Genomic DNA, 24220 nt, shown 5'->3' with positions numbered 1-24220 from the left:
AAGCACAGCGGACGCAAAATGACCAATCATACTATGCTGAAGGCTTAGCTCATGAATATTAATTAAGGAATGTGGCGTTCCCCCAGTAGGTCAACCTGATTCGCCGAAATGCAGACCCGGAGCTAATCACCTGTCGAATTAACGAATCATCATATGGTGAGCATTTTGGTACATGAATATTAATTAGCTTCGGTGACTGACGTGTTAGTGGGGTTACCAAGCAACGCCAGCATGATCTAATAAATATTAATGAGCTATGTCTTTTTAATAGTAGGGTTCGTAATTTCTCCCACGGGACGTGGAGGCGGAGGGCGAGGGATTTTCATTAGAGAAGAATTAAAGAGACAGTGGTCCCGCTATTGCCCTTGTCAACTGTTTTGGAAATGAGTCAACCTAACATCTAATCCTTAAAAAGGCTCGACACGCCTCAGGCATTCTGTAGGGCCCTATATTTAATTTACTAAACGTAATTATCAACCACTGGGTTCTGCATTTGGAATATTTAACTATGTGTTTCTGCTGTTTTAGTTAAACCTAGAAAAAAAGCACATTAAACCAGCAAGCTATTGCTGTATGCCTATTATATAAGTTAGCTATATAAGCTGGTCTCCCAGGCAAATTGGTTCTCTGCTGGTAGTTGGTTAGCAAAGCCTAAAAGGCCTGACTAGGCTGGAGACCATAACATTCTTAGTCTAAATTTCACTGACTGAATCCCTCTTTTTTTCATGATTTAGATAGCTTCTGTTGTTGATTATTTTGCAGTAATACATATTTTTTTCTCAAGCTGAGAATTGGAATATAACTGCGATTTTTTATAATACGGGTCCGCATGGTTGGCATGGTTTAGAGGTTTGAGGATAACGACGGACCCCAGAGGACACGTCAGTCACAGTGTCTGAATGAATGACTGCTGTTAGTGACACACTTGAGGGGGTTTTCCATGCCACATCAGGTTATGATGCAGATCCAGCCTCCCTAGAGCACAATACATCTAACTGCCAGAGTTGGTGTAAGACTCGAAACATGTAGGCTAGTTATACAAGGCCTACAGTATAAAGTAATATTAATAATATAAAACACAAAAAGAAAACAGTGCTAAGAAATACTTTTGTTACTTTTCCAACCCATTTACATAAAGGACTATTGGGCAGAACTGTGCAAACATTGCTTGCCATGTTTAATGTCATATGTGTTTTTTTAAGAGCCACTGCTGAATTGGCAAATGGCACGTTGCCCACACGAGGGCATTGTCTGAAAGAGCAGATGGTTCATTGTTTGAAAATGACAACCTGGTTCAGTTGCAATGAACGACTCTGTAAGAGCATTTTAACCACAGACAACATGCTCTATGAATGATCCAGGGTACATTTGAGACTGAAATGTCTCATTTTACACTCATACCACAGCAGATTTTATGCCCAATATCTCCAAGCCTATACTGAACAGAATTCTAGAGTTTATACTACCTTTCAAAATGTCCAAAAGCCATTTTGAAGGATGCAACAAGTGTATTGCATTCACCCACAATCCTTTGCACACATTCCAAAAGGTGTGCTCCTGCAGTTCAGCATGTGGCCAGAGGGGGGCAGATGTGTTTATCCTTTGGGTCTATTCAACCAGTATACAATTAGCTCACTACTCGCAGAACCATAGCAAGAGAATAATAGGCCTATAGTAAAAGTCTGCATCCCTCCCTATTTATTGAGCTCCTGTTAGAGTAAAAGCCATTCTTATAAGCAACTTTTACTATCATCCCCTAAATGCAAATTAAAAAACCTAAAAGTTATGGTTGAGAAAATTGATGACCAAATCATTACTGACAGGCAGCATGTGTTGATAAGGACAGCACTGTCTAAAGGCTAGAGAAACATCTCTATTAATAGAACAGCTATTTTATAAGTTCAGTGATGATGTCACTCGACACAGTAAATATCCCTTTCAAAGGAAACATTACAATAATGCTTGCAAATTTGATTATGAAAGAACATGCTCCTCTACATATTTTATTGAAAAAGGAAACAATGTGAAGAACTGCAGTTTTATTTAAAAAATAAATAAATAGGAGCAACTACATATAATAGAGTTACAAATATACAATAATGTTCTCCTTGGTGTCAGATACATACATGTATATAAGGTGTCTTTCATTTAAATGGATACACATTAACAAATATAAACTCGGATACAATCTGAGACATACTTAACAATATAAACAGTCCACAGACTGTAGTCATCTGGACAAATAAATGATTCCTTTACATGAACAAATAAACCACTCAACAAACACTATATCTAACAAAGAGTGCCACAATGTTTATTTGCTAAACGTGTCTTCCAGAACTACCTAGAAGAGCAGCCACCATCACATTTGAGGTATAGTCAGTCTTTCCGACCTGTCGTTGAGTAAAAAGGCAATATAATTGTTTAAACATTAAAGGGTTAGTTCACCCAAAAATGAAAATTCTGTCAGTAATTACTCACCCTCATGTTGTTCCAACCGCGTAAGACCTTCGTTCATCTTCGGAACACAAATTAAGCTATTTTTGATGAAATCTGAGCCATGTTTCACTCCTCCATAGGCTTCTATGTGACCGAAACTTGCTGGCCCAGAAAAGTTATTAAAGAGATCGTTAATATAGTCCAAGTGACTCCAGTGGCTCAATCTTAAGTATATCAAGCGACGAGAATACTTTTTGTGCGCAAAAACAAACAAAAATAACGACTTTATTCCACTATTCATTTCCTTCTCTCTGGACCTCTAGTTGGTTCGCGTAGTGTTTTTGCGCAGCGCGTCTGTGTTACACGTCACCACGTAGGCTCACTATTGGCCGACGCCGGTCATGTGTGTGTTGCGTGATGACGTGCAACACAGACGCGCAGCGCAAAAACACTACGAGGCCCAGAGAGAAGGAAATGAAAAGTGGAATAAAGTCGTTATTTTTGTTTGTTTTTGCGCACAAAAAGTATTCTCGTCGCATGATAAACTTAATGTAGTGCCACTGTAGTTACTTGGACTATTTTAACGATGTTTTAATAACTATTCTGGGCCGGTGAGTTTCGGTCACACTGGAAGCCTATGGAGGAGTCAAAATTCTGTCAGATTTCATCAAAAATATCTTAATTTGTGTTCCGAAGATGAACGAAAGACTTACATGGTTGGAACAACATGAGGGTGAGTAATTACTGACAGAATTTTCATTTTTGGGTGAACTAACCCTTTAATAGCTGACTATGATTTGATTGTGCACTCTAAAGTGATTATTTAAATTTTATTTTGTAATTCAAATTGAACAACTATATTTTTACAATAAAATCAACTTGTCTGTAGCGGTGGATGTACATGTGAGCATATGAACGATATTCATATAGGGTCATTCATCTTCATGTATTTAAACACACAGCAGCATGTATGAAATCAGTTGCAAATTCTCTGTTGGCGTGATTTACAGAGATAATGATGTGTCCCTGCTTCAGGCATATGAATTATGTGGCATGTGCTGTTTGAGATATTACGAAACAAAACAAAAACTTTTTATCTCTCCAATCACTAGATTAAATGGTTTAAAAAAATGATAAACAGATGATATCCGTCTTGATTTATAGTGAACTGAAAATCTGTTTCTACTTTCAAAATGTGATAGCACATATTTGCGCTAAGATACTATGATAAAATGAATTCCACATTCTTAACGCTGAAGTTCTCAGGGTTCTACTGAAACTCAGATGATCAGAGGTCAGGGGGAGCATTACAGAAACTTCCTATCTTAAAGCTACACTATGGGTCTGTCCCAACACTCCCACTTTGGCCACTAAAGAGAATGTGTATGTGTCACAGGTCTGATAAACGCCCTTAAAACACAATAAAGCCACACTCTAATCTCTATATGTCTATGTAAGTTAAGTTAATTAGATATTACATATAATTTGGTAGTAAAACATAAAGGCCCAGTTTCATAGAAAGGGTTTAGACTAATCCAGGCCTTAAATTCAATTAGGACATTTAAGTAGCTTTTATAAACATGGCTTAAAAATAAAAACATTACTAGTGTGCATATTAAGACAAAACAATGGCACTGACATATTTTAAGATATGTCAGTGCAAGTTGATTTTCAGTTAAAACAGCTCATATATGCATTTTAGTCTGGGACTAGGCTTTAAGCCTTGTCTGTGGAACCGGGGAAAAAAATTAATTATTTTTATTTTTATCACTTATTTAGAAGCACCACAATTAAATTGTATTTGTTACATAGGGACTGAACAGACATTTGAAAGTTTGTTTTAATGTGCAGAGTATTGAAAATCAAAAATGTAAATAAAGCTATGTTGTAAGTGTGTCTCAAAGGATAATCAAAAGTTATAGAGTGGTGCAGGTATGACGTCGTCATAGTTGGGTAAACTTTTATAGAGGGCCACAGCGTGAAATACATGAGTGTTTTTTTCCACGACTTTCCAAAAGAGGGAAAAATATCGAGCGATTAATTACAGCAGACAGATGAGAGAATTATGAGAAATTTGCTGTATTAGAAAGACCCTCGCAGCAGTGTTAATTCACTCTTTGTAATTAACTGCCAAAGTAATATAACACAAAGTATAGCATTAAATGTATACTAAATTTGAATAATGAAACTATGAAAAGCCTTACTAGGTTTGCAATGTTGATAACTGGAAACACGGCATCACAGTCTGTGAAAAGGGTCCAATGGGACAGGCCTTATGAGTAACTTTTGGCCCTCTATTGGTCACAAAATAAAACTGCATGCATCCTGTAGAAGAACATTGTTTTGGTTGTGCTTCGGCTCTGCGTGAATGGTTACCTCGGTGTATGGATATGACATAACACGCACGGGTGAATGACGTGTATATATATATATATATATATATATATATAAGTTCCTGCAAAATCCAGCTCTAAAATATAAATCATTATTATAGGTTTATTACATTGTTTGGAAGGTTTTTAAATAACATTTAGTAATTTATCAACTAAGTTAAGTCTTAAGGTCTAAGAAGTTTTATAATTAAAATAATATCCAAACAGTTTCCTAAACAGGATGTTTCAATGTCTTTACATTGCATACCTTTAAGTTCTGTGGAGGCGAGTAGAGAACATTTGAGCTCCTCAAGAGCAAAACTCACACACCGCAGTCTTAAAATGACCCTGTTAAGCAAAACACATCCAGGCAGTCTCGCTTTGAGTGATGAGATAACTAGCAGGTATGTTGGTTGAAAATGGCATTATAAAAAAGCTTAAGGTTAAAGGAAACAACTTTCGAAATAATATGTATAATGTACAAGAAACACAAACCTTTAAAGCTTAATACTAAAGCAAACACAAACAACTTCTTAAGTAAGCTAATATTACCTGTATATGCCATTTGAGGTTGATGACCAGACTAAAAGAACTTGAGATGCCCTTTCTCTCCATCCATCCAAGTCTCCATAAGTAACTTTGCCTGATTTAAAGCACTGTCTATTAAATACACCCTTAAAACAGAGGAAAACAAAGGTGCTGGTCATCCTGTAACAGTTGAGGTCATCATAAAAATGCATTACAAGTGTAAAAGAAAAGAGAATCAATGTATGACTTTTACATTCTGTAATACAACTCTATCTTACTCTCCAACTAAATGTCCACACCACAAAACATAATAACTAAAAAAAAAAAAAAAAGAAACACTGAACCCTGACACACTGCTAAAAGGTAAGACTGAGATGGCGAGTGGTATAAACACTAGGGATGTTTGGGGCGAGGGTTGTCTAAATGAGCGGCCTCAGGTGTTTCAGCAGCAGTGGAGAGAAGCACTGCCCCCTGCTGGACTCCTCCACGAGAGTCTCTTCTGGGCAGATTTGCCCCAACACTGGTCATACTTGAGCGGCTGCTTCTGTAGCTGGGCCGTACTGAGGGCAGGAGAGCGCTAAACTCAGAGGTGATGACAATGCTGGGAATCCGACCAATCGCACCTCTTGAAACTGCCATGTCTGTCATGTCACCAGCCTGCAAATAGCACAAAAAAAACATTTAGATTTTGTCGATTATCAGCCTTTATCGTACATTAAATCAGAATTAGTTTTTCCCGCAGATAACACTGCTGCAATTAAGCTCAGCATGACCTTCATAACAAAACACTGACAGCATAATTCTCGGTTTAATTAATAGGCATTTACGTATGAAAGATGATTGTTAGAATTATTCTTTCAAGGGCACATTTTTCTTCCACAGAAAGAGACATTTATTGGAAAAATGGAACAGTCATTTTATTATATGCTTTACTTTTGTAATCAATATTCGAATTAATTCACTAACCATTTTGTTTTCTACACAGCACACCATGATTCATCAAATAGCATTCTAGAAATTTAAATACGCTTGCAGATTTTTCATGCACAAATCTGATTGCCTGGGCGAGTTGCTCTTCCAGTGGCACCAGAACACAATGTTCCTGAGGTCAGGACATTTTACAAACCATACCGCCTACAGCTTGAGGTGTGCACGTCAGCAGTGAGACTGGTTTATACTGAGCTATTATATTGAACAAATTCACTGTCAGACTTACACTTAAAGGAAAAGTACGATCAGGTTGAACGAGTCCGACCACAGACACATCATCCACATCAGAGGAGCTCTAGGTCAGAAATGAGAGAGTGAGGTCCATCTTCAGGTACACACAAACACGCTAGGGCCTAGTTTCAGTGAGGCTTGAGAAGACTTGAGGATGAATTAGCCCTTTTTGCATGAAAATGTTTGTTAAACAAGCTACGTTCCTTTGATACTTGGCACATATGGAATACATTTAGCCTGTGAGGTCACCTTTTCAAAGATGCCCGAGTCATGGCTTTTGAGCTTAGACTTGAAGCTGGATGAGTTGCATGGTTTGAAGTCTGGGATCTCCGCAGTGTCCTTGCTGATGTCACAAGACACCTGTCGGCTGGCAGGCCTGGAGCTCAAACTCGAGAGATCAGCCTCAGTGTCTGTCCAGCCCTGAAAAGAAGAAAGAGGTCATAAAATACATCCATTACAATCACATTTACCCACATAAGAAGAGTAATAAACAAAACTACAGGTCCTTCAGGCAAACACACTCACAGATTCGCTGTCGGAGGCTGAGGAGAGCCGGGATTTGCCATTGCTGGCTCTGCGGAACGGTCCAGACATATCAGAGGACTGGCTTGTGACGGTGGAACGACGTGTGGACATGAAGCTGCTGTGGAACGGGTGGAGGTCACGCTTAGGGACGCACAACAGCACACGGAGACATGGAATGTATTTCGCTATGGCCAACCTGAGAGACACAGATGAGATACAAAGATAAGACACCTTAGACATGGTGGATCCATATTTACATAGAGTATGACAAGATCCAAGTAGGTTCAGTAAAAATAAAAGTTATATAAAATAAATAATCATATAATATATATATATATATATATATATATATATATATATATATATATATATATATATACTGTATAATTAGAAATATAAAAGTAATTTAAACAAAACTTCCATTGGAAACTAAGTTTAAGCAGAAGTGCAAAAATTTATAAAAACTAAAACTGAAATTACTAATAAATTAAAGCTAAATAGAAATATAATAAAAAAAATGACAAAAGCATGTAACAAAATGACTTAAACTAAACTAAAAAATAAATACATAAAAATGGCTAATTCAATACATTACAATATATATATATATAACGTATACATTATATATGTAAATAATACAAAAATAACACAGATTGGTATCAGATATGTAAAAAACAAAAATGTTTTAAACTCCATTTTAAAGGCAGCAAAGGGGTCTTTATGCCGCACTTGGGGTAAAAGTCCAATTGGGGAAGCAATAGTTGATACAGTATACAGGAAATAGTAATAGACAAAATAAGTTTAATGAAAATTTTTAGTGTCAAAATATATGCATTAATTTCATAGCTTTGCATTAGCTACATAATTCAACAACATTATTGTATTTTAGACCTAAATCAAAATAACCATTTTGTCATTGCATGCATGGAAGGAATGCATGCAATGCATTACCCCAGCACTACTTGCATTACCCCAGCAGGCCTGTAGCCGCACGATACAGTACCATACCGTCAGGACGCTTCTGCAGGATTAATTACTCTTTATGCTCAAATGGATATTTAGGTTAATTAAACCAATCAAAATGGAATTTTACACTTTAACCCAGAAGCAAGGACTGTTTCTGATCAATTTATGAATGAATGGCTCAGTGAGCTAGACACTAGTAAAATGAAAACAATCACAATTTGCCCCAGGTGTTTAGTCTTAATGGGGCCAGACCAGGTAATCCAATCTTATCTAATCTGCCCAATGTTCTGCATTAATGGAAAGTGAGTTTGTCCATTTACCACTTATAGTACCATTACGGTTTTTCATGACCACTTCTGGAGTCAAAACTTGTCACGGAGTCACCAATCTTGTCCCAAATATACTAAACTGACAACGATACATAGAGACTCCTGTACCTGTATTTGGGGTGTGTGATGGCATAGATGATGGGATTGTGGATGGCTGAAGCTTTGGCTATCACAGCAGGAACTGAATTCATATATGGTGTGAGCATATCAGCATACCTGCAAAACACATGCAAAATAAGTGCATACATTAATTAACACTATTTTATGGATATCTCATATCATATGTTATTACTTCTATTTGTAGTCTACAAATGTTTTATTCAACTACAAAAAGTTGAATACAATCTAAATGAACACTAGAGCGCTAAATCAAATAGCACAAAAATAAAAGCATTAAAATGGTAAATTATATTATATTATATTATATATCATATTGTGTGTGAGGATTGGGATTCATTTACCCAGCAAAGGCTGTCAGTGCCACAGTTGAATATGGAGACCAGGAGATGACATACATGAGAATGACAATAAGAGCAATTTTTGCCATCTTCCATTCATTTTTCAGTCGTTGCAATCGTTTAATTGAGTCTCTCTTGTTATCTCCATTAATTTTGCCCACAGCTCTTCCAAAGACAAAAAGGAACAGTTAAACATCACTGGTTTACTGCCATTAAAAGTTTTAAATAATTAAAATATAGAATCTATATATTATATACAAAAGACATTTTAAAAGCTTTGGAACACTGCTGACATTTGGTATAATCAATTCATTCTCTATTGTTGGACCTGTTTCAAAGAACTCACTCATTAGTGCTGCGAATGGATCGGAAAATAAAGAAATAGCAATAGATGATGACGATAAGCGGAATGAAGAAGACGAAGGTGAAGAGAAGCATAGTGTAAGCTCGCACGGAGGGTGTAAAGGTCATATAATCCCAGGTGCAAGAGGTCAACAGCCCTTCAGGAACATAAGCACCTGCAAAACAGAGACAGACAAAACAGAATTTGAGGAGGGAAGTGAAGGATAGCCAGCAGTTAAGCCGTTTACACCCAGTGAAATATTGTGAAAACTGGAACACACTCACACAGGAAAAGGATTTAAGACTACTGTCTGGCTGCTGGGCAAACTCAGTGAAATACAACCCAATGCACACACAGCTGAGGATATTTTTTTAAGTACGCTATAATTATAGTATTTCTTATCACAATCTGACTTTCATGCGTGTGGGCTGCCAATCATCAGTTTCCTGAGGTTTGAGGTTGGTGTGCCGATCAGCGGTGAAGATATAAGCTGTCAGAAATGTTAAAGGAGACAGACACCCTTCGTGTGAAGAGCAGGTTTTCTGTAAGTGCTAGAGAGGCAAAAGCACCAGGCTTTACCAGTCTATCCCTGTTAAGCTAAAAGCCTCGGTCCTCAGAGACCACCTTTACACAGCACAGATCAGAGTCCAACAACGCAATTTTTGGAAAAGAACCCAACAACTCACATGCTGGTGTGCTCACACATGAATGATCCAGAATGCTCAGAGTACCTGTCCCAAAAGATTTGAGCTAATAAAAGACTGGCGCATCATGTTAAATGATTTTTAAATGAGCATCAAAGGTATAGTCAACTCCATTAACAAAGCACCACACTTGGCCAGAGGAGAACTGGTTCCTTGCCACTGTTGCCTATGGCTTGCTCAGTTGGGGACACTTAATATTCAACAACTGATTTGACTGTACTGACGCTGTTGTATGAGAACTGAACTGAGCTGGACGATGACATCTTTTTTTTTTTTTTTGCAGAAATGCTTTATAGATGAAATGAACTAATTCAATAGTTGATGATCTTTGCAACGGAACTGAATTAACACTGAACTGACTTCAGCTGAACAACAGCCAAAATGCATAATTTTTTCCCCCTGCTATCACTGTATAGCTGCTTTGAAACAATCTGTATTGTATAAAGCGCTATATTAATAAAAGTGACTGGACTTGACTTAAACTTCTTTCTTCAGTTGAACATAAAAGAATGTACTTTGAGAAATGTCTCAGAGTTTTTTGTCCATATATGGAAATCAATGGTCACCAAAACCGTTTGGTTATCTGCATTCTTCAAAATATCTACTTTTGTGTTCTGCAGAAGAGAGAAAGTCATACAGGTTTCGAGCAACATGAGGGTGATGTCTCTTAATTGTGTATGAATGCTGTTACAGGACTGTTAGATACAGTAGAAATATCCAAGTAAGTGGAAATATAGCTTAAGAACATTTTGGTCGGTTTAAAATGATACAACAATAGATATACTACACTTACTCCATCCAAAGAAGGGTGGAAGGCTCCAGCCAAGTGAATAGGCCCAGGCTACGAGAAGGATCAGCAGAGCTCTCTTCTGAGACAGCACACCAATGGAGGCTAGCGGCCGCGTGATCACGAAGTATCGATCCACTGCAATGACCATGAGCGTGATCATGGAGCAGATGCCAAATAAAGCCCCACAGAATGCATACAACTCACAACCTGGAGAGACAGGTGGAACAGAATTAAGTGAGTCTGTAACCAAGCACAATTTATAACAGATATATTTTTTGCTAGTTTTGCTGGATAAGTGTGTTAATCCTGTTGGTGTTTGCTTGGTTAGTGTGAAAATAACATTTATGCTTCCAAACAAAATCTAAATCCAGCGGAAAACTTCTTAAAACGTTTGAAATCTTGGTTATTGTTTTTTGGGGGTCAGTGTGAACCAGATTTTAGATCTGAAGACTCTTGGCTGACAGGAACACAGACCACTGCTGGCTCTATTTAAGGGCCAACTTCTGTGGCAGATGTTCATTAAAATAATCTGCTCTGGAAAACTTACAATGGACGATTTTCTTTTTGAATACTTCAGTCCATCTTCATGTGTTGATAACCAGATTGGCGTGTATACTGTACATGTGTTAACTGACTGCTTAATGTTACAATAACATGCTAAATTTTTGAGCTATTATGATTTCTTTTTAAATCAGTGGTTCTCAACCTTTTTTGACTCCAAGGCTCCCCCGTCATACTGGACAACTTACTGGATAAGGATTAAGGATACATGTTTTTTTAACCCAATAAAATATTTTACAGCTTGTCATAACGAGTGAAATGTATATTCATTACTTGATTTTCTGATTTACATGACTTTTGCAGGCATACTTTTCCAGGAACACTGGTTCTACAAAGAATTTTTAGTTGTTTTAACTTATTTTAAATAATTTTAAGTCATCTTAAGGCCACCAAATTTGCTGATGCCCCCTAGTGGGCCCTGGCCCCCTGATTAAAAACCACTGTTTTAAATTAACTTCCACCCTACATATCCAAATGCACATCAACGTTTACACCTGGTATTAAGATGCATTTTGGTCGATCATAAAGGGGGTCTAAAATGTTTGAGCTTGTCCACTTTCAACCACTTCCAGAGGTTGTCGAAAACGCATTCGACCGGATTGCTTTCGTAGTGTAAACACTGATGTGGTCGAATGTGTTCACGTTGTAGCCACATGTTGTAGCCACAAAAGACCACCAACCACCTAAAGAAGAACATGTGGTCAAAGAAACAGATGATTTCACACCATTATACTCGACAGACACAGTCTGCCACCTCCTCAACATCCACACACACCTGTCTTCTGTGCTATCAAAGCATATGTAAACAACAGAATGAGCGGCAATGCATTCAGTCTGATTCATGGTAACTGTGCTTGCTTTTCACAGAACACATTAACTGGATGCACTTTATTAATTACAAAACAGAAGCTTCTGTTATTGAAGATAATCCTCTCAAACATCAGGATGTCTTCTCTTACACCTTGTCAGATTATGCTTTTAGGTTAATCCTGGAAGACAGCATTTTATGAGTTGTTTCTGATTGATTGTGAAAGCTTTCACAGGGATCAAGCCTACGATTGTCACAGTCGAATTAACTGTGATCATAATTGTGCCTTGTGCAGTCAGACCTTACAGAAACAGGAAGAGCATATTTTAACTCTTTCCACCAAATGAAACTGGGTCAGAGCCCCTGCTCCATGAGGGAGCCGTCAAACTGCACTCAGACAAGCATAACGCTTTAGGATCCCAAAAGGGAGATCAGAGGCTGTTCTGTTTGAATGGAAATCAATGGAGCAGATGCCTTCAATATGCTGAATAAACTGCTTTGAGTGGAAATTACACAGTATTTTGGTGTTTGGCGTCTGCTGTAACAAATTAGGTGTTTTACAGGATAATATTTTGATACAGGCAGATACAGGTCATTTATGTCCCTGTACTTTTATGTTACTTCCTGTCCTGAGTGCCATGTTTGTAGTCCTTTGTAGTTTTTTCCCTTGATTGTCTTCCCAGGAGTGTCTTGTTAACTCATTATCTTGTTAATCTCATTTACCCTATGCCCTTGTGTTTCACTCATTGCTCTGTCAGTTGTTGAATGTCATGGTTGAACTTCTCCTTGTGGTTTTGTTCCACAAAACTACGTTGCTCTCTAATTGTTCTCATGGTTCATTGATGTAATATAAAGATCGATCTGCACACTGCCGCTTCAAGTCGAACACACCTAAACTTTGACTTAGTGACCTGATTTCCTGTCACAGGGAAAGAGCAGACAACAATTTCATGACTGCCCAGTAAACTCCCTAAACACAAAATATCAGCATCAATTACTATAATAATCACAATCACAGAGCGCTTGCTCTCATTGCAAACGTCAGCAAGCAGAAGATTCCAACAAATCCCAGTCAAGGCTGATGAAGGCAATTAAGATTTGGCCCTGATAAGAACTGACATTTAAAACACCTCAGGGGGAAAAAGAGCCTTCCATCATTTAATATCACAAAGGCAGCATCTCACAGCTGAGCAAAATGACTAGCTAGACCTGAATATCAACAAGAAAAGCCATGATGCACATGTTTTGAGAGCAATTTAGAGAGATTATTTGTCAACTGATGAAAAAGAAACAACTGTACTAGAAAAGGTTACATACATCTATTCATCATTTAGCCACAAAAATATGAAGAAAGACTGGTATGAATCGTTGTTAGTACTGACAAACCAAGGCCGTCTCCAAGGGCAACCTCTCCTTCATTTGAACCTATTCAACATTATAAGTGATTCGTTCAATTAAACCATCTTACTCTTAATTCATCTTAAATCCGTTCATTATAATTCAAAAAGTACAGTGCGATAAATCATGGACCTGCATATTTTATTTCAGACACTGCCAATGCATTAACTTTAATGATCTATCTGCAAAGATACTGCTGGATAAGTCTATGCATTTGACTGTCTGTGTGTACAGATTGGCTGTAATTGTAAATTACAGTTTAAATAAGTTGTGAAAACATATGATTAATCCGGTTTGAGCTCAAATGACCAAATCACATTTTGCTTCAAACATTTTATCAACATGTCCTCATATTTAGTGAAACCATGCATGTACTTTTGTACCTTTCTCCCCAAAGATCCATCTCTTGTGCATGCTGGTGGTGAAAAAGATGGGCGCCTGGGTGACACACATAAGGAAGTCTGTGAGGGCCAGGTTTATTATAAACAAGTTGGCAGGTGTCCTCAGGGTCCGGCTCCTACACATACATGCACACACACAAACACAAAACAATCAATTGTTCATTTCTCTGTTCATTAGGTATATTCTATTAGTTTTATGTCTGTGAGAAAATCAGCCTCCCTGTGCAACGCAAATAGCTCCAAACAAAGTCAGACCGGTGTGTCTACAAGAAACACAATATAGAGGAGTTTCGTGTCTGATGGAATCAGTGTTTTTGAACGAGTCAGTTGAGTGACTGAGTCATGACTCACTCTGACAGTCACTTGTTTCGTTCCTTAACAAATCAGTGTTTTAATCGACTCCATGACTCACTCATAAAGAATCAGTGTTTTTGAACTAAATGGATGAGTGGCGATTCATGACTCATTCCTAAATGAATCTGATTTTTTAATCAAATTGGTTGAGTAGATAATCACAGCTCAACCAGGCCTCGTCCCCTTTTTTGCGTATTCCGTGGGCCACGGGTTTCGTTCCTGATTGCATCAGTGTTTTTGAACAAATCCTTTAAGTGAATGATTCATGACTCACACAGAATGTGAATTGTTTTGTCCCTGGATGAATCTGTGTGTTTGAACAATTCCATTGAATGACTCAGACAGTCACTTGTCACCACCTACTCGCAACGTAATAGCAATAAAATCTGCAGAAGAAGTCAAAATTCCCCAAAATTCGTGCAAACACAAACAAGCAAAATCGGTGGAAATTTCAATGGTCTTGGGAGGCCGCTGAACCAATTAAATTGGAAGAGTGGAACTAACTATTGTGTAAACGTGTCTATTCCAAGTTACGCACCAATCCATCTGACTACATTTTGGCTTCTTTTGATAATGAACAATAAAGCATGTCACACACTGTATTCATAATACTTGTTCAACTTCACCTCAGCCTGCTCTTCCCACCTGCTAAATGCATAGATGACCAGGAAGTTGCCCAACATGCCAGTGATGCCAACAGCAAGGATGACAGCACCAATAGTGTAATGAGCATGGTCAGGCACATCCACCGTTGGGAAAGGGTAAACTGACTCTTCTACCATGGCAACCTTGAAGACACAAAAGAACACATTAATTAATAGCTTGATGAAAAGCAGCAGTTGCTGTTTTATAGTGACCTTTGCATCAGAGAGGGCACAATCGGTTTATGAAACACCATTAAGCCTGAACCCAGCTGACACCAACAAGACATTCATTCATTAAATGGGAGGACAGCAGATATATAAACAAAACATTTACATTTACATTTTCATTTAGCAGGCGCTTTTATCCAAAGCGACTTACAGACACACTGTAGATGTTTTTATATTTTTGATATGATAAATGATAATCACAAATTTTTTAACAGATCTCAAGATGCCTCCTTTTATTAAAAGCTTATATCCAGTTGTAGGCATCTCATCTAAATGGGAATTTGCACTATATTATAAACAGAACCTATATAATCTGTTTGTTTTTTAAGCAATTTGAATAGCTGAAAACTTTCTTTTATAGATTATTCTTTAGCCTTTCTCTTGATTAATACATGACAAATAAACAAGATCAGTAATTTAATTTAATTTAAGGCCAATAAGAAAAGATTTGCATCGCACTTTGAGCAGTAAATCATTTCAAATAAACTGAGACAGATACTTAATGAGACTTAAGAAATATATGGCAAAGGGACAGTTTTTGTGATTATCTCTCACAACATTCAGTTCAATCAGATGCTTTCTCAGGTCCTGGGATGTTATTGCATGCATTCCTCCAGCACCAGAGCGCATTTTACCATATTAAGACGAAGCATTACGTCTGTGGGGTGGGGGGGTTAAAAGAAGTGTTGAAAAGAGAAATGTTTTTATTATCATCAAAAAGTACCTCACCTTTTTTCTGAAATAGGACAAAAATAAATAGGACTTAGGGTGGGGCACTTGATTTTCTGCTCTTTGTCATATATATATATATATATATATATATATATATATATATATATATATATATATATATATATATATATATATATATATATATCCAAAGCGACTTACAGACACTTATATATACACACACTGAAATAGATACTGTTTGAGTTTCTTCTATATTTTATATATATATATTCCAATATTATCGCAGCGTTCAACTTGTTGCTAGGCCTATTGTTTTCTACAAGATAATAAATAATTTTAACTTAAATCAATATTTCATATCCATATATTTATAAATAGTTGTGTGATTCTGCTGGTCATTATAATGACTATAAATTATTCATTATGTATTTTATTTATTTTGCTTGGCATGATATGGTGCAAAAAGGAACACAAGGAAATATTTGGCTTCCAAACATTTCTTTGGCAGACATTTGTTTACTGCATTTTCCTCAGGAAAAGCTTTAATGAAAAGACCTTTAAGTGTCAGAGCTCTGGGCACACGAGATGGCTGTATGTATGCAGGACAAGCACTCCCGGAAAAGTCATTTCACAGCAGATGAGTGTAACCATGGCCATGACGGAGGAAATATGACAAAGCAGATTCAGTAATTGCCTTTGGTATATGTCAAGTGATGATGTGGAGAAAACTCTTTACCAACAAACTGTCAAAATCATTCATTTGTTATGTAAAACACAGAGTCAGCTATAACAGAAACATGCATTTTCTTTTGCGTAGATGTGTTCATGGTTTTCACGCAACCTGTCTAATTTGGCTAGTTTCTTCTAGAGGCAGAAGAGTTTTAGCCAAAAGAGGTTTGCTTAGTGCCTTTGACATCAACAAACAGTGTTTGTTGCTCACATTTTTATTTGATTTATGATGATTATTTGTTAAGTTGAATTTTACTTTTTGCATTTACCACTAGTGATTTTCCCTGTTTAACTGTTTTACACTATGCAGACAAATGTTTTTTTGTTTGTTTGTTTCTTCCAAGGATGGCAAATGATATTTTGAACAGTATAGCTGAAAATGATCAGGCATGTTGAAAGAAAGATTAAAACCTTGGAGATGTATAAACATGGTTCCTTTTATAAAAACCCAAACTTAACTGATACAAATCATGTTTCTCTTCAACTTCAACAGACATGGGCCATTTTGTGTCATCAAAACATTTATTAAACCACTTCCATCCTGAGCTGCACTGGTGAATTTATTTGTTCTGAAGGATCTTCAAAATATAGCAGTAGCCATTGCAGTGTGTTTTCATTCATTACTTCTGAGTTTGGGGTTAACTGAAGATCTGAAGATCTAAGCCATGGAAAACTTTGAGGGCTGAGATAAGACGGTTTTATTTCTCTGGAATGAGAAGGATTCTAATGAAATAGATACTGTTTGAGTCCCACATCTGTTTCTCACTCAGGGTATATGACAGTAACTGTGCATGGGATTTTTCGAAGATGTTTCAGAGTAAACCAGCCTCTTGTCGTTTTTCCAGAGAAAAAGGGGTAGTGTAAAAGTATTTTTTTATTTACTGCAGATGATAATGCAGATGCACTGTCAGAAAAAAAGACTTTAGGGGTACAACAGCTTGTCACTTGGACAGTACCCTTAAAGGGACATCTTTGTACCTTATATACCCCTAAAAGGTGAATATTATACCTTAGAGTGGTAATATGCACCCTTAAGATGAACGTTTATTGGTAAATAAAGGTGCAAAGATGTCTCTTTAAGGGCACTGCCCTAGTGACAAGCTATTGTACCCCCCTAAGTTTGCAAAAAAAAAATCTGAAAATGTGGGATAACTGATTATGAAAACATTTGCGCTGGAATCAGGATCGACTCACAACACAACACAGGATAATTAGTGTCAGTGTAAACACTACTGATTCACAAAATGGGAGGTTTTCTTCAACCACAATGACTTCGGAATTCCAAACTACAACTGATCATTAAAATTAAGTGTACAGTAAATTGTGCTAAGGTTATGCTTGCTTATGTTATATAATATGAATAATTTGATATGCCCCATTACATTCATTGTGTAGTTTAGTAGTTCAGAAACAGAATGTAACAAGCCAAAGTAATTCATTTTAAAGAATCAATTATAGTGATTAGTGACCTATATATATAGTAATAGTGACCTATTAAGCAAATGATTTGAAATGATTAAAGCATATTAAAAAATATAAAAAGCATGTCTTTGTTTTTCTCCACAAATCGGTTCCTTTAAATGTGATTAGATTTATGATAAAACCTCAACTCCCCTGTTTAATGAACATTAGCTGTGTCGTTATTTTAAGCTGAAAAATCTTAAGACAGAACAGTACAACTCTAGAGGTCTTTAATCATTTTTGATGATACTTCAGATGCATACAACAGCATTATTCTGAACCTGCAGATACACATTAATCTGCTATTTGAAAATCAGTAAGTTGGTTTTTATTTATCGTTACGTCATCCTTGAAATTGAAAATATATTTAAACATGGAACATTGCTGTGCATCGTTACTGCGTCCTTGGTCGAGCTAACAGATATGAATGTACTGTCATTCACAGGATGTTCACAGCTGTCCTTCATATCTGGATAAGTTCTCTTGCGCTCCAGATGCCGCTGCACTTGTTTGACTGCATTACCATGATTACTTAGTTAGCTCAGTTAGAAAGCAAAGCTGCCGGAGCTCGGCTGAACGCACGCAGTGCCAGTATACCTCCCACTCTTTCATCTCAAACCATTTCTCCTAGTTCAACTGTTGTCCTTTTGGGGGCATTTTTCTCTTCAAATTAGAAATAATGCTGCATTTTTATGAGTGACACTGTAAAAGACATGCCAATTGTGTCCAAAGCTGGCTGGCAAATAAGTCTGTTTTGGTTGATATTCAATATATTGGGTTTCAGTGTCAAACAACCAGACACTTGTTTTCTTAGTGTTGTTTACGGTGAATGGCTATGGAACTTGCAGAAGGTTTCACAATAATACGAGTTTTCATAATAAAGATTTATGCACCCACACAAACTGATATAAAGCACAAGAACCCAAACTCAACAAACTCTCCTGAACCAAACAAACTACAAAACAATCCACTCTGCATGTCTCTGCTCACAGATCACATTATTTTTACCAACAGGAGGAAAAGAACACATTGAGAGGTCTATATGTGAGCATGAACCTGAATATAATTATATTATAATCGCATGATTATGATGCTTTTTTTTTATCCTAATCCCTCATGGTCAGTGAAGCTGGTTTTCCTGTGACGTTTGCTGGCATCAGATTGAGACAAATGAGCAAGACAACGCTAAACCCCCATTAATGTTATTGATAAACTTCAATCTATGTCACTATGTTCTGGAAATAACAGCATCTTATCAGCCTTGGGTGTCATTGGGTTTCTGGGTCACTCACATTTTATGACAGACTGGTCACAAGCACAAGTGCGTGTGTGTGAATTACGTAAATATGATTCATCATCACCTAATAAATCTTACTTGACCCAAATATGTATCCTCCTAAATAAAATGCTAAAGGCTCAGAGTTACATAAAATAATTTCAGAGAGGTCAAAATGTGATTCATTACAGTAACAGCTTTTAGGGAGGACCATTTTAAGGTCTCCCCCATTCCACTCAAATACAGATTCAGGATATAATAAATACAGCACCCCCTCTGTTCAATTTGTGTTAAAACATTGATTAGGTCAATAACAGAGTCCTATTAAATTTGTAGATGATTTATGTAAAAAAAAATTAGATCTCATCTTCTGATGAAGACATATTAAATTAAAGATGGGAACAAGTCATTAGTTAAAAAAATGATCCTGATTAAAATTAAATCTCATAACTACATGAGTATCCTGGATGTCACTCTAAAAAAAAAACACAATCTTACAACTAATTAAATTATAAGATCTGAGTATATAAGCAGATTAAAACAGCCTTTTAACTTTAAACCTAGTTTTCTATAAATTGACACAAATCTACCACACTTTGTGTTGTGTGGGTCGAGACACCCATCAGCAGATGCAGTCCAGACTGTTCAGTTCATTTAATGACGGGAGACAGAGATAGAAACTGCAACATCGACATGCAACATGTACGAGAAAACAAACACCCCCAAGACATAAATATGTAATGCAGAGGTACTCCTCTGCAGCACTGACATGCCTTCATAAGTCCTCTAGTTAGCTCAGTGTTTAATAATGATCTTAAGAGGGGAAAACCCCAAGGACTTAACCTCACAAATACATCTTCAGGCTCAGCCCACAGACTCCAGCCATATATGGTAAAATTAAGTAAGTGATTAACAGGACAGTTTCAGTCATCTGTGTTTAAGAATTGAGATTTCAAATGAGAAAAATGCAATGCACCTGACTAGAGACACAGTCTTAACTGTAAGCATGAATATTCAAACAGGATGAGTGTCATATAGTTTTTAAATACATCTTTTCAGAATATCTTCACTCTTGGAAAGGTATAAATTAACTGTTTTATTTATCAAAATTTGTCAAATTTATCAAATTAGAAAAAGTAATCAAAATGTTTGATTATTTCTCAGTTGCCCTTCTGATAACTGGTTTTACATGATTTCTTGATGGACTACACTGGTGATGCAGATGATTAGATGGACCAGCCGGTGGGTTGAAGTCAACCAGTTAGAGATTGATCAAGCTGGTCAAGGCTGGTTGACTTATACTTACTGGTAGACCAGTGACAAACCAGCTACCATGGTAGAAAACAGCTGGTTATGCTGATATGAGGGTTTTTTTCCACCCCAGAAGCAAAACAGACCTTTTGTCTCTTTTCATGGCAGTACATTTATCTAAATGTATCACTTTATATTTAAGCTGCAGCAAACAAATTTGCTATAAACTTAATATCCCTGTCCAACTTCACACTGTAAAAAGTGATCAGTTGACTTAACTTAAAAAAAGTGAGGAAACCCATTGCCTTAAAATGATTAAGTAAAAAAACTTCATGCATAATTTAAAAAAAAAAATGGTTTATGTGAACTTGACAATTCCATAAAACTTTTTTTTTTTCAATTACACATGAATTTTATTACTTACTCATTTTAAGGCAATGGGTTTCCTCACTTTTTTTAAGTTAAGTCAACTATTCACTTTTTACAGTGCACCTGAAAAAAAGTCGAAAAGGTTCAAATGTCTATCACAAATGACTTAAAATATTGTTTTTACATTGTTTACCTTTAGGAGTGATGTATAACTCAAAGACTGAGTGCTCCATCAGGAATCTATCATAAACTTTCCCGCTTTTGCATAGTTCGTCATACTGACGCAGACATTAACTTTTAGCACCCTTATTGCATTTAAATGTAGGCTAGATAACAATTTAAGCGTATATTATTTAAAGTGTATAAACTATTGTCTCTAGCCTATATAAAAAAGCACAACATAAACATATCGAACATCAGTAACCTACATTACAAACATATCAACATGTTGATATTGTCAAATGTAGCCTACTGTAAATTTCACTGGATCCAAATCCATAACATGAAAAGATAATCATTTAAAGCATTTGGCCACATCTTTTCAAGTAGGCTAACAGCTGGACATCTGCAAAGGAAAAGATGAAAAACACTGAAAAGACAGCGCTTGGAGAAACATGCTTAACTCACGGATGTGGTCGTGGGGGGTAAATCTACCAGCCTGTACGCGCTCATCGCGGAGTTGTTCCACGAGGAGAGGCTTTCCACGATGCGCGTGCAGTTCGGGTCTTGAGTCGGGCACGAGATGCCCTTCCTCACTGAGCTCACGGCGCCGCCAACCATCACTCTCGTCGTAACTGACAGAGAGCGGCACACCAGAAGACTTTTCAGCCGGAGATAAAAGCGTTAAACACGATTAGAGCGAGTGCCGTACAGATGTCAGATTCTGTTCAGTCGTGCTCACTTTATGGAAGCGCTAAAAGAGCGCAATAAAAACTGTGTCAGCGCGCGCGCCGTAGTAGGGTTTTTTTTTTTTTTTTTTTGACAGTCTAGCTGAACTACTCGCACACCTTCCTGTTTAACACGCACTCAGACGACTGTTATGAAATTAGAGCAGCATGATTACGTGACTCCACATACTGTAAGTAGACAATTGTTGTGACGGCTATTAAGAAATTGACATGATTTAATGGTCATTTTTCAGATTATTAATTTTACACTAAAGTAATATGATGAAACATTTAGTTTTAGACAGACATGCATTGAGGTTTAAAACATGAGACCTCTGTGGAAAGATAGTAGCCTTTTTTGCATTGTTTTCTAATTTACACAATCACAATTATCAGCATAGCAAATAGAGAAAATATAATGTCACAATTTTTTGACTCAATGTAAGTCTTTTCTCTGTACCAAAGGGAAACGAAGTACACTTTAGCATACTTTTAAAGAGAGTATTTATTACCGAAATAATATAGGCCCCACTTCAAAAGAAGTGCGAAACCGAATGGAATGTTTCCAAACAATGAATTGTCATTTAATTGCAATTGATGAAATGTAGCCTATTATAGTTCAAAGTAAATGTGATTAGCTTAACTTTAGCATTTACAGGTAGGCTACACTATGTAACTTTTGACCTTATAGAACATTGTTTTTGTTGTGCGGATAAATACTTCTCATAAAACATTCACTACTAGGCTTAAGAGCCAGTTTAGATGGAAAAGATCGGGTAGCCTACGTTTACACGACAGTGATGTACAAAAACAGAAAAGTTTTTCCCATTACATTTTCGGCATAGCCTACAGAAGACAACATTGTCAAAACAATCCCTGTTCACACCGCGAAAACGATTAAAACCGATGTATTATGCATGTCAGGCCAGTAGTTGGCGATGTCACTTTGTAAAGAAACACGACTGAACAATATGCATTACGTCACGATAAGGATAATGGACAATAATCTTTTCAAAAACTTGCACTTTGAAACCTGTTCTCAAAAGTTAGCATTTTCGAGCCCACGAAACACCATTGTCGTGTAACTGAACAGTTCATTGTTGAAAATGGTGTCATGATGTGAACAGCCCCTGAATCTGAACATCTGAAAACGTTATACCCATTAGACACAGTAAATAAATCCCAGAACAGCAACCATAATTAAATTACCCTTCTTCCCAATAGATAATGCTTTTTGCATTATCTATTAGGAATTTGGTACAGATGTGATTTTGCTCAGTGTGATTTTGGTACAGATGCCCAGAAGGCTGGTCACTCTCACACACCTGCACTTCATGCAGGCAGATCAACAGCCCCCCTCATCAGTCAACACGCTCCCTGCAGGGGTTAAATCACTTTCTCTTGAATCATTCTTTCTGACAGGCCAGAATCAGTCAGTCACAATGAACCATAGCTCGTATGCAGAACAATCAATCTAGGCAACAGCTCAGTGTGCAGATGATAACATCTGTGCTTCTGCAGTCACATAAAAGTAACACAGGAATATCATTGAATGCTGATTTGATGCAAAATGATATTTTATTCATATGTTATGCTATGTCCTTTGTAGAGGACACCAGGACTCAATTGTTTTTTAAATAAAAAGACAAGAATAGGCAAAAACAAACTAATTTTTTTTAAACCAATCAATTTTTAGGTTTCAGGATTTTATATACACCAAACTTTGTATAAAGATGATTCTCAATTATGTTATGAAAGATATAACTATTATATCTATTATTATTATTATTATTATTATGTTATATCAAATAGAATTATTTGATATACCATTTTGATTTATGTGTAAAATGTCCATAAGGGTTTTTTCCTTGTACATTCTAATTTGCATTATAATGTGGTCTTGGGGCAACATGTAATAAAAAAAGAAACGTAATAAGGGGAGTAGTAATTGGCAATATTTTCATAATAATATCTAATATTTCATAGGAATATTGAAATTTCTTTCCCTATTCAGTTGTTGTGTCCCCATCATGCATGATAAACATGATTTAAGTCCTGATGTCCTCTACAGTGTGCATGTATGAAATCAATGTCTTGTTTTGTAACAGAAAGTCAAAATTTGATTTGAAACCCCATAACATTTTCCTGGTATGTTTATATATGACAAATGATTTTAAAAAATGGTCAGATTTAAATTATAATTACTAAATATTATCATATTTGTATTAACTAAATTAATGTCAGTCATTTTTAAAGTCCAAGGAGAGGAAGTTGTCATTGTGAAACTTTCAAACATTTGTTATCTCTGAAATGCCCTGAATGTGCTCTTTACAGGACATCCATGATGTATGATGTGACGTGCATGATGTCAGAGAAATTCACAAAAATATAATGTCCTCCAGAGGACAAAAGTCTATTCCTGGGTCCCAGGAGGATAGGCAACCAGCATTCCTGCCAAATTCACTTCAAATCACTTATTTCATACAGT

The 24220-nt window shown here is 36.6% G+C and overlaps 1 protein-coding gene across 1 annotated transcript; it reads right to left on the bottom strand.

Moving 5' to 3' along the window:
- Positions 1–5618: 5618 nt before the first annotated feature.
- Positions 5619–21712, bottom strand: opn4a (opsin 4a (melanopsin)). Its single transcript, XM_084391049.1, has 11 exons — positions 21473–21712; positions 14843–14985; positions 13826–13959; positions 10679–10882; positions 9185–9356; positions 8842–9003; positions 8489–8596; positions 7086–7281; positions 6810–6980; positions 6556–6624; positions 5619–5996 (listed from the first exon to the last, which is right to left on the bottom strand). The coding sequence occupies exons 1-11, from the start codon at positions 21623–21625 to the stop codon at positions 5733–5735; spliced, it is 1776 nt and encodes a 591-aa protein (XP_084247175.1). The 5' UTR covers positions 21626–21712; the 3' UTR covers positions 5619–5732.
- Positions 21713–24220: the final 2508 nt, after the last annotated feature.

The sequence above is a fragment of the Rutilus rutilus genome, assembly GCF_951802725.1.
Source record: "Rutilus rutilus genome assembly, chromosome: 20".
Classification (NCBI taxonomy): domain Eukaryota; kingdom Metazoa; phylum Chordata; class Actinopteri; order Cypriniformes; family Leuciscidae; genus Rutilus; species Rutilus rutilus.
The sequence above is the reverse complement of the archived record's forward strand: the minus strand, read 5'-3'. Positions and strand labels throughout refer to the sequence as shown.